This window comes from Octopus bimaculoides, chromosome 16 (genome assembly GCF_001194135.2).
Source record: "Octopus bimaculoides isolate UCB-OBI-ISO-001 chromosome 16, ASM119413v2, whole genome shotgun sequence".
Classification (NCBI taxonomy): Eukaryota; Metazoa; Mollusca; class Cephalopoda; order Octopoda; family Octopodidae; genus Octopus; species Octopus bimaculoides.
This window is the reverse complement of record NC_068996.1, coordinates 22,633,836-22,646,403: the sequence shown is the minus strand read 5'-3', so window position 1 is coordinate 22,646,403 and position 12,568 is coordinate 22,633,836. Positions and strand designations below refer to the sequence as shown.

The 12,568-nt window shown below is 38.1% G+C and overlaps 1 protein-coding gene across 1 annotated transcript in view; it reads left to right on the top strand.

The window, feature by feature from the left end:
- LOC106870286 (MORN repeat-containing protein 3) overlaps window positions 1-12,568 on the top strand; it is a 19,598-nt gene that overhangs the window by 2,783 nt on the left and 4,247 nt on the right. Inside the window, exons 2-4 of the mRNA XM_014916306.2 lie at window positions 2,511-2,665; window positions 9,654-9,813; window positions 12,170-12,354. Of these exons, the coding sequence (XP_014771792.1) occupies window positions 2,511-2,665; window positions 9,654-9,813; window positions 12,170-12,354 (500 nt within the window). The remainder of the gene's footprint in view (window positions 1-2,510; window positions 2,666-9,653; window positions 9,814-12,169; window positions 12,355-12,568) is intronic.

The window sequence follows — 12,568 nt, the reverse complement described above, 5'->3', positions numbered from 1 at the left end:
TTTCTTTGCAGTACCACACCTGTTTCTGTCTTCATTCCTGATCTTTCTCTCTCCGGCCGGGTAACCTTGTACTTCCTCTTCAACAAGACACCTGTATCTGTCTCACTATAACCTTTTCATCATCACCTCCTCCAATGCCTCCTCCCCTCTAAAAAGTTTTTTTCTTCCAAGTACTTGGTGACCTTGTCAGTGCAGGTGCCACTTAAAAGCATCCACTCCACACTGTAACGTGGTTGACATTTGGAAGGGTATCCAGCTGTAAAAACCTTGCCAAACTGACCTCGCCTGTGCTTGCGCCACATAAAAAGCACTACTCACCTCACCTGTGCTTGTACCACATAAAAAGCACTAAGTCCACTCTGCTGAGTGGCTGGTGTTAGGAAGGGCATCCAGCTGTAAAAATCCTGCCAAAACAGTCAAAGAAGTCCGGTGCAGGCTTTTGCCTGGCTGGCTCTTGTGGTACCATCCCACCCATGCCAGCATGGACCACGGACATTAAATTATGATGATGATGATGTATGTGTACATATATATGTATATATATATGTGTGTGTGTGTGTGTATATATACTCACACATTTATGTATACATACACACATGTGGCAGGGTAGGGGTGGAGACACATGGCAAAATTATTAGGATGTTGCACTCATGATCATAAGATTGTGGTTTCAATTCCTGGACCGAGCAATGTGTTGTCTTCTCGAGCAAAACACTTCATTTCATGTTGCTCCAGTCCTCTCAGCTGGTAAATATTGGTAATTCTGTGCCGGACTAGTGTCCTATCCATAGGCAAGAATATGATATACACCACAGGAAATGGAAATATGAGCCTATCGCTCAGGAAGGACCTTTGAACCTGCTTGATACACACACACACACACACACACACACACACACATCTATGTATGTACATATATAGACAAGGGTGTGCTGAAAAGTTCCTGGCTTAAAGGGTATCATGAAAGGCTTGGTTGGAGTTCTTTTACAGGACTTGGAAAAACTGAAAGACCACTGCAATAAGTGTGTGAATCAGAGAGGCGAATATGTTGAATAAAATCATAATTAATTGATTTTCCTGTGTTTTCTTTTGCCCAAAGCCAGGAACTTTTCAGCACCCCCTCCTCATAAGTATTTAGCTAAGAACAAGCTGTTGTGTTTGGCATTTGTTGATCTAGAGAAAAAACCTTCAACAGAGGACTTCACTTTCTGATATGGTGGTCCCTGAAGAAGCTAGGGATAGATGAATGGCTTGTGAAAGCAGTTCAGGCCATGTACAGGGGTGCTGTTAGTAAGGTAAGTGTTGGCCATGGGTAACAGGTAGGTGTCCACCATGTGTCTGTCCTCATCCTACTCCTATTCATCATTGTCTTTCAGATCATAACGTAGGAATTTAAGACTGGAAGCCAATAGGAATTACTATATACTGATGGTCTTGCTGTTGTAGCAGAATCTGTAACAAAATTAGAAATTCTAGATGTGGAAACAGAACCTGGAATCAAAGGGTCTTAAAGTTAACTTAGCAAAGACCAAGGTCCTAGTAAGCAAGAAATTAGACAGGACCCTTCACCCTTCTGGTAATTGGCCTTGCTCGATATGTAGGAAGGGTGTAGGCAGAAGTTCCATTCAGTGTACCTGCACAACAGATGCAGTGGAATAGTAGAAAGGTTAACAGAGACAAAAGGGTTGGATGTGGAAGATGTGCAGGAGCCATAAAGACCACAGGTACACAGGAAAGTGATTTTCTTAAATGTCCCAGTGGTTTTCTGGAAGTTGTGGATGATTTTTGCTACCTAGGTGACCTAATCAGCTGTGGGAGGAAGTTGTATAGAAAGTGTAGTTGTTAGAATAAGAATACGATGGAGAAAGTTCAGAGAGCTTTTACCTCTCTCTGAGTGAAAAAAAGGGTTGTATGATGCATGTGTATGAACTGCAATGCTGCATGGTAGTGAGATGTGGGCTATGGATGTGGAGGACATGTGAAGGCTGGATAGGAATAAAACTGGTATGCTCCACTAGATGTGCAGCATGAGTGTGCATGTGCAACAGTATTGGTGTCTTGAGAGAAATTGGGCATAAAAGAAATTATATGCAGTGTGCAAGGGAGGAGTCTGTGCTGGTTTGGTCATGTAATGCAGATGGATGAGGACAGTTGCATAAAGGAGTGCTGGTCACTTAAAGTAGAAAGAAGTTGAGAAGAGGGAGACCTAGGAAGACAAGGGACGGAGTATTGAAGACTGATATCAAAATGCTGAATCTTACAAAGGTGATAACAGAGAACCAAGATTTGTGGCACAGTGTTGTACTCAAGAAGACCTGCCCACCACAACAGAATTGAGATCCTAAAAGCAAGGTGCCATGTAAAAAACATTGGTATGGGTGTTGGTGCCACATAAAAAGCATTGGTGATGGCAGTAGGAAGGGCATCCAATTGTAGAAAATCTGTTTCAGTAGCTGCAGTAGTAGTAGTAAAACTAAAATTTATGGGAATGTTTCTTCTTTCTGAAATAGGCAAAGGAACTTACAAATGGAAAAGCTCTGGAAATATGTACGACGGAGATTGGAGTTATGATAAAAGAAATGGATTTGGAACCCTAAGTATTCTAGATGGTCATGGCGGTCTCCGGAAACAGTATGCTGGTGGATGGAAAAACAACAAAGCACATGTGAGATATAAAAAAATAAATCTGTTATAATATATGCCATAAGCAAAGTTAAGTATAGATAATGTCATAGACACACATACATGCTGGCATGGAGAATGCACATTAAATGATGATGATATACCTGTATGTATATATATATATATATATGTGTGTGTGTGTGGTGAGTTAAGTGAAAGTGAAGTAAACATGTAAAGTTAACCCTGAGCAGTACTCAAATAGTTGGGAAGTTAAACACCAACCTCATCATCCAGAGGTAGTGCCTCTGCTTTGAAAGTTAGCTATAAGAACAATTATTATCAAGGTGTTATGGAGGTAGAAAGGCAGATTAACACAGGTAGGAGTACAAAATACAGGCTCCAGAATAAAGAAAAAAATAAAATAAAACAAGAATTATGTAAAATCCTATCTCAACAGCTGTTTCGGGACAAAGATAACTTACATAATAAACATATTCATACATAGTATTTGCATGATGTCATAGTTCCAATGAAATTGTTAAAGTAAGTTAAGCATCCCTCACCAAGATCAAAGTGGCAAACGTGTATTTCATAGCAACGTGTACAAGAGAGGTTTCATGAGAACAGAATGAAGTGATGAGGAAGGGGCTCAAGGAAGCTGAGGGAACAGTAAAATGGAAAGGGTGGTTAAGGGGAGATGTGAGATGATACTATTTGACAAAGACTAGACAGAGAAGATAAAGTTAATGGTTGCCTGAAGAGGTAACATTGTCAATGTAAAATGGCAGAAGGACCAATGTAGAAACCTCACTGACAAGATAAAACAGTTAAGAACAGAGACATGTGATAAATTAATCACTATGGTAAGGGAGTAGGGAGTGGTGAAAGAAATTACAATCAGTAAAAGAGAATTTTAGCTAAGACAAAGAGAAGTAACCATGATTTTATGTAATGGGCAAAAGTCCTGTAGAATTAATTGTCAACAAGCAAAGATTACATCAGAGAATTGATTTAGTGAAGAGGTCTCATTTTGGTATAATACAGTGAGTGACTCCCTGCAACATAATTTACAAATGTGATGATATGTATTGTAAGGGGTTCCTCCAAAAATTAAAGATCAGGACAAGCTGTAGGATATGCCCTGAGTTTTGAGATGTTGTATGTGAATGATGGGGTAAGTAGATTGTTTCATTGCCCTACTTGAGAGGAGTTCTTTTTTTTTTTTCTTTCTTCTGTATTCTGCATTTTCTATGCCGTATATATATATATATATATATATATAGCTCGAAACGTTAAAGACTTTCTCTATTCCCGAGCATTAAACTAATACATCCTTTTGTTGTTTACACCACCTGTCCTCGTCTGTTGTTGTTTTTTTCGTAAATTCTCCCATATATATATATACATCCCCACCCTATTAGTGTTTTCTGCCTTTCTACCTATATATGTGTGTGTTACTATCTCCTCCTTGTCTTGATATAGTATGATAGTTGTATGCAATTGACTATCATGCAAGCAATGCAATTTGTTTCCAATCTTCCATGGAAACATGTCTGGCCAGAGAAATATTATCTTACTGGATACAGGTGACAGTTAGTCATAGGAAGGGCATCCAGCCATAGAAAATCTGCCTCTATAAATTCCATCCGAACCATGTAAGCATTGAAAAATGAATGATGATCATGATGACAGTTTAAGAATGGGACTAAACTAGAACTAGCATTTTAACAAATAACTTATGATTTAGAGAACAAACCATTTTTTTTTTCTAAAATTTGCCTTTTATCTTCTGAAGGGAATGATGTGCCTCTGCTGCACAGAACTATCAAATTCCATACTGGTTGATACTATATATATACTTACATTATATATATATATACTTACATTACTGGTTTCAAATTTTGGCATAAGGCCAGCAATTTGGGGGTAGTGGGTAAGTCAACTATACCTACCTCAGTGATCAATTGATACACAGAACATAAAGTCAGATAAAATACCGTTAAGTATTTTGCCCAACATACTAATGATCCTGCCAACTCACCGCCTTATATATATACTTACAAATATTGCCTCAGTATGGCACTTGCTTACATAAAATGCATTGTTATATCAACCAGTCATCAACCATTTGAAACAGCTGTAAAAATAAGACATGATTACATTATGTAAATTGTATACACATCTTTCCATATAAATACACTCATTACACCTGTCATCATTTATCTGTCTTTCTATTTCTGTACTCCCTCAATTTTCATTGTTTTTCTAGCCAATATTTCTACCTCTGGACTACCTCACCCTGGTGATGCTGGAGTTCAAGATTCTGATCTCTCTAAGTACTACTTAGTGACTATCTATATTACACTTAGACTAGCATTTTATCACTCATTGTTTGTGTGTGTGCATGTACATTATATAATCTTGTTAATCTACTTCTTCAGTGTTTAGCAAAAAATACAATGAATGGTATTAAATTTTCAAAATATTGGGTTATCCCATAAATAATGCATTTTTTCCATACTTTTATTTTTCAAAATTAAGATAAACAAAGTTCTTTTTTAATCTAAAATATACTCTCCTTCATTTCCTACAGTGCTCTTCCATCTATCTGGTAGACTTGCAAGATTCCCTCTTCCAAAATTCACTTATCCATAACAAAAAAATACTCCTCCAGTACTGTTCTGACCTCATCTACAGAATTCATATTTTTCTGTCCAAATGATTTTGAAAACTGCGGAATAAATGATAATCAGATGAGGCAATGTCCAACAAATATGGTGTGTGGGGCATCGTTTCCCATTGAAACTACTCCAGCCTTTGGAATGTCATCCTCACTGTATGTGGCCGAACATTATCCTGGTGGAAGAACATCTTTCGTCTTGAAACCAAAGATGGTCGTTTTTCTTCTAGCGCTGACTTAATCCACTCAAGTTGCTTGTAGATCTCCTTTTCTATCGTTTGGTTTGGGTTTACAAGTTCAAAGAGGACTAAACCTTTCATATCCCACCAAACAAATAACAACACCTTACACGGGTGAAGACCTTCTTTAGCCTGGGGTGCCGGTGTTTCTCCTTCTCCTACCCACTGCCTTCAGCGCTTAACATTTTTATAGAGAACCCATATCTCATTACCAATCACTATTCAGTCCAAAAAAGGTTTATTTGTGAGATGTGACAGCAAAGAAGAGCACACATTCACTCTCTGCACGCGATTAGGCTCGAAAAGTTTGTGAGGAACTAAATGACCCAATTAGCTGACTTTTCTGGATGGCACTCAGGTGTCGATGAATGGTTGAATGACCAAATCCAAGCTTCTCTACTAATTCCTCAGCAGTTTCCATGGGATTTTGTTCCACCAGGGTTTGCAAGACATCCTTGTCAAACTCTACAGATCTTCCAGAATGAGGTTCATCTTCCAGGCTGTAGTTTCTAGCTCGGAATTTCTGGAACCACTGTTGACACTGGCTTATGCTTATTGTCCAATTCTTATGTATTGCATTAATATTCCTCGCACTTCCCATTGCATTGTTGCCTTTATTGAACTCATAAAGCAAAATATACCAAATATGCTCCTTTGTCACTTCCATTACAGCTTTGAAAAAATAACTGTTAAAATCAAACTGCACTCTTGAAAACTTGCACTAAGAATAAGGTTAAGATAAAATTACTACTTGCTTTTATAGCAAGTTGATTCAGGTAGTTTACCCCATCCCCCTCTGACTTTTAGTACATGCATTTGAAAAACACATTATTTATGAAATGACCCAATATATTCCCATTATGCAAATTATCAACATCATCAGTGGCGCAATGCAGCAGGAGACAAACAAACAAATCACAGAAGTTCAAGGTTACACTTTCCTATATCTTAGTAGACATGACCATGACAGTGACATTAATAACAACAACAATTGCTTTATGAGTTTGTGGCTCCTTCCTGAACCACAAACTCATAAAGCCAGTTTCACAGATTCTATGGCGTGTATATATTTCCCCAGTGGACAGGACTCTGATCTATTGCAGGATTACTCATTTTTGCCAGCTGAGTAAACTGGAGCAATGAGAAATGAAGAGTTTTGCTCAAGAACACATGTTGCCAAGAATTGAAACCACAATCTTACAATTATGAGTGCGACTCTAACTACTAAACTAATCACGTGTTTACTATTAGCTAGTATAATCTCCAACTATCCCCTTGTACATAATCTACCTCCCTAGTTGGGTATTTTGTTTCCCAGTACCAACCAATTCAGTTTACAGATAATCCTATAATCATCTAATCTATGGATATACTCAGCTAGTGGAACAGAATGCTTAAATCCCTGGTTGGAGGAGTACCAGTGCATAGAAATTCATTGTTTCACAGCGTTAAAATGTGATTCATCATCATTTAACATCTGTTTAAAAACTAATAAGCTGGGGAGCTAGAATTTTCTACTCTAGTGTGTAATTAAATACCTCACATTTAAACACAATATTTGTATGTATGCATTACCCACCCAAGAAGCAATCCACAGAAGTGTAGCAATTATATTCAGGTGGTGGGGCCTTGGGGTAGACTAGTTTGTTGGGCACCTCCTGTTTGGCAGTGACTGGTGGGATGCATATATGGCTGGTGCAACCTATGATGTAGGGTCCAGATTCACACACATAACCAAGGAATTTCTGGAAGTTTTACCTGTCCTGTGACCTTTCCTGCTCCCATAGGTTCTTCTGGAGTGGATACTCGGGTGTGCACGATCCAGGTTGGGGTCAACACTAAAGGCAGTCTCAGAATCTACTGTTTCCCCAAAGCAGGTCCACACATTATGTCTAGCACACTTCAGCCTATTTGAAACAGCTATAATACTGGCCATATGTGGTGTGGATAGCTTGAATGAATTCTTGTTGAAAATTTTATGGTATCTATACTAAAGGAGAAAAGCTTTTGCAAATATCTGGAAACTGTTTCTGGGAACGTTGGTTTTGGCATTAGATGAGAAAGGTGGACTGTAACCAATTACCTATCCCCTTCTCTTCTTCTGTCTACCATCATGGTTGATAGTCTCCCCATGTGGTGGTCAAGGGTCCTCTGTTTAATGCCCTAAGGGCTCTGTTCTAGGTGCTGTGTTGTACTCCATGTGGAACCAGTGTTGCAACACATCCACTCAGTTTTCCCACAATTAGTATGCCTGGGGTCATCACTGGGCCAGATGGGCTGTGTGCTATACTGCTTGGAAGTCAGGTTATTGCTGTGGTGAGTTGTTCCACTTGACCCACTGGGGTTGGCTTACAGGTTCCAAGGTCATTTGACTCTTGTTGAGTAGGCAAGCTATTTGGTAAGTTTCCACCACTAGTACTGTGAAGATTCTCCATACCTCTACAGCCCTTCAGAGACAGTTTGAGCTTGGTGTCCAGGATAAATTTAATAATATTATCGTATCTGGTTCACATAAGAAACTTATTATAGCGTTCCACATTTTTGCAGAAAATCTGTTCATTGACAAGAAGGTTGGAGACCCTAATCAAGATATTCCTAACTATTCTATTGACAACATAATCTGGGATGGTATAATAGTCTATAGACATAATTGAGGTTCTCATTAGACTTGTGATATGAATAATATAATCCTGAATTCAGATCTGATGTAATACCTAGAAAGTTACTTTTACTACACTTATAGATGTAGAGAGATCGAATTTCTGGAAAAAAAATATGAATATGGTACACAGAAACTGAAAGAAGCCTGTTGTACACCCTTCAGCTCTACTCAATTTTTACAGTTGTTGCCTACCGCCCATACTCTATCCCATTTCCCCTATTTATTGCTCCCCATACACTCTTACAATCCCCTACCCACTCACACTTCCAGTTTCTTTGTCCCCATACTTCTACTCACCTCATATCTTGAGGGACTACCTGGATAGTTCATCACCATTATTGATCTCTTTGCAACTCCTTCTGACTCAGTCTAGCTCTCTTCCCTAAATGTGATTAGCCATGCAGCTCCTCTACAACAAAAATGCAGTCTTTGAACCCATCAAATCCTGTAAATTTCTGTAACTCAGTTTGGAACATGGACATCAAATGATACTGATGATGGTATGTATGTATGTATGTATGTATATGTGTGTGTGTGTGTATGTATGTATGTATGTATGTATGTATGTATGTGCGCAATGGCCCAGTGGTTAGGGCAGCGGACTCGTGGTTTCGATTCCCAGACCGGGCGTTGTAAGTGTTTATTGAGTGAAAACACCTAAAGCTCCACGAGGCTCCGGCAGGGGATGGTGGCGAACCCTGCTGTACTCTTTCACCACAACTTTCTCTCACTCTTTCTTCCTGTTTCTGTTGTGCCTGTAATTCAAAGGGTCAGCCTTGTCACACTGTGTCACGCTGAATATCCCCGAGAACTACGTTAAGGGTACACGTGTCTGTGGAGTGCTCAGCCACTTGCACGTTAATTTCATGAGCAGGCTGTTCCGTTGATCGGATCAACTGGAACCCGCGACGTCGTAAGCGACGGAATGCCAACAATGTATGTATGTATGTATGCGTGCATGTATGTATGTATGTGCATGTAAATGTGTGTATGTTTGTGTCCCCTTATCTTGACACCACGTGGTTGTTATAAATGAGTATCTCTGTAATGCAGTATTCTATGAGAACATGTCTGGCTAAGGGAAAATATTACTTTGCTTGGAAACAAGTGAGGGTTGATGAAAGGAAAGGCATCTGGCCATAGAAAATCTGCCACAATAAACTCTATCCAGCCCACTGCATGGACTGGATAGTGAACATTAGAAATGATGACAACAACAAGGATTATTTCCAAGTATATTCTTCATGATGAGTGATAGAATTTTTGTAACTGTAATTTTCATAATCTTTATAATTAAAACTTATTATTAAGAAACTGAATTAAAATAATTTAATTTAATTTTAAAATGTTATTTTGTTTTTGTGTGTAAGCTGTTAATGGTAACTATCTAAAAATCTATGTAAATAGTTCACTGTCTTTTATCTTTTTCTTTTTCATTTCTCTTTCTCAGGGATATGGTTCCCATTTTTACAATTCAGATGAATATTATGAAGGTGAATGGTATTGTGACAAAAGGAGTGGCTGGGGTCGGATGTATTATGCTGATGGCAGTATTTATGAAGGAGAATGGTATGATGACATGAGAAATGGACAAGGCATGTTACGGTTAGGTGAGATGGTTTTTCTCTAAAATATTTGACAATATAGGCATAGGCATGGCTGTGTGGTAAGAAGTTTTCTTCCCAACCACATGGTTCTGGGTTCACTACCACTGCCTAGTACCATAGGCAAGTTTTTTTTTTTTTTACTATAGCTCCAGGCCAACCAAAGATGAAACCTATGAAAACCCATAAGTTGTGTGTGTTTATTATGTATATATACATTACTCCTCTGTACTTTAGAGTACATTGATGATATATATACATACACTCACAAGGCTTGGGTTGGCCCAAGGCTATAGTAGAAGACACTTGCCTAAGGTGCCACACAGTGGAACTGAACCTGGAACCACATATATGCACAGACACTACACACATACAAGGAGGTACCCCCCAAAAAACGGAATTTTTGCAGTATTATTTAATTCACTCAGTTTTACATGTTTATACTTTTACCACATTCAAAGTATTCTCCATTTGAAGCAATGCATCTGTCCAGACGCATTTTCCACTGTTCAAAGCAGTCCTGGAACACTTGCAAAGTGATGCTTTTTTGCACCTCCATCATTCTTTTTCTTCATCTCTTCCACATCTGCAAATTCTGTAGCACCAGCTTTCATCACCAGTGACGACCTTCAAAAAAAAAAAGGTCCATATCAACTTCCAACTATTCTTTCAGTTCAAGACACATATTCAGTTATGACTGCTTTTGATCTTCCATGAGCAAGCAAGTCACAAATTTTGCTGCAACTCTTTTCATTTGCAATTCCTTGCTCAAAATTCATTGGTAGGAGCTCCAGGACACACCAGTCATATCAACAAGTTTGTCAACTGTTCAGTAACAGTCCTCCAAGATCAGTTCGTGAATTTTCATGATGTTTTCATTCCTTCAGTAGGTCAACAGTCGCCCTGAATAAGGTTGGTGTTCAAGCAAAAAGTGCCCATTCCTAAAGCATGGAAACCATTCATAAATTTGTGTTTTGCTCATGGCAGCAGCCTTGTATGCTGTTTGAAGCATGACAACTGTTTCAGCTGCCGTTTTCTCCAGCAGAAAACAGAATTTTATGGAAGCACACTGTTCCTTCGTTTCAGCCATTGCAAAAATTGACAAACAGGGGAGAAGTACTGCAAAACAAAGATGCACCACATAGCAGTATGACTTAACTGAACAATGCTGGTCAGCAGACTGATGCCTGAGGATCACACCAAATGGATTCTAGCGGTGGAAGCCTGAACTACAATGAGTTTGTCCCTCAGAGGTCATTTCTGGTTACTTTTGGGTACCCCTTCATACATGCACATAAACACATATACTCTACACATACACAACACATACACATTCAAGCACCCACACTCATCCAAACACACACATATGCATGTGCACACACACACATACATATGCACACTGCACACACACACACACAAATATTTTTATTTTCAAGAATCTTGTCCAAATAATTCTTTCATTTTCAAGACATTTAGTTGGTACTGTAGTTGTTGTTCCATGATGGCAGTGACTGGCTAAAAGCTTGGATCAAAGCCATTCAAGCCTTGACCATCTTTTCTTATTTCTTTAACACAGTTGACTAACATTATCCGGTGTATTATCCCTTTTTTAAAGACAGGAGGATACAATTGGGTATCACTTCTAGCAGGTCAAATGACTACATAAAGTTCCTAACCTAGGGTGTTTGCATTGCCAGAGGATCTGAGATGATAGTCTGAGGTGTACGACAAAGAACAAAGTATATACTGTATTATAATTACTTTCTAGAATAAAATTACTAACTCACTCTTTGGAATACTTTTATTCTACCAAGCACACCAAGAACTTTAAATGTAGGTTTAAAAGATTAGGACCAATGACTGTATCTTTAAGACAACATCCTTGTGTGAATATGGATTCAATTGTCATTTATTAATCAAGACAAAATCTAAAAATATCCTGAATCCACAGTCAAGCCTAAAAAAGATCCATGATTTGATAAAATCAGAATTTATAAGCCAAAACAAAGAAGTCATTGAATTTATCTTCACAATTGAGATTGATTTTACTGTTTAACATATTTTTTTTACTAATTGATCAATTTACATTTACATTTTATGCACTGTATCCACAGCTTATTTTATTTTTCTTCATTTTTTTCAGTGATATTAGTTTTGTAATAAAATATTTCCTAGAGGTATAAGGGATTGAAATGGTTGGTAACCACTGTTACAGAATATTTGTAATTGTCTTAAGATCTCTCTAGATCATGATTATCAGAGAAGTTTTCTAAATATTCTGAATGTTCTACAATGTTGTGGTCCTTGTTGTTATTGTTAATTAACTCTAAATTTGTCAGGTCTTCTATTTATTGTTTTGTAGCAAATGAAAACCGTTATGAAGGTTTGTGGCAAAAAGACATGAAAAACGGCCGAGGAAAGTTCTTCTTTCTTGACTCTGGCCAATTGTATGAAGGTGTTTGGGTTGATGACATACCAAAATGTGGAACAATGATTGATTTCAGTAGAGACAGTGCTCCTTACCCTACTAAATATCCTATACCTCAGGTAATATTTTATATTTAATATTCCATCATATAATATATTTTTTGATAGCCTATATGACATATGACCATATGTCATTTAACTACCAAAAGGCAGGTTAGATTTTAGCTATAGTTTTGCCTGCAACAGAAAGGATTATACAAGAAACACCTTGGGTGCTTTTAGTAGTGTCCTTTCTCTTGCAAACATTTGAGACACATCATTTGTTTGAAGATAC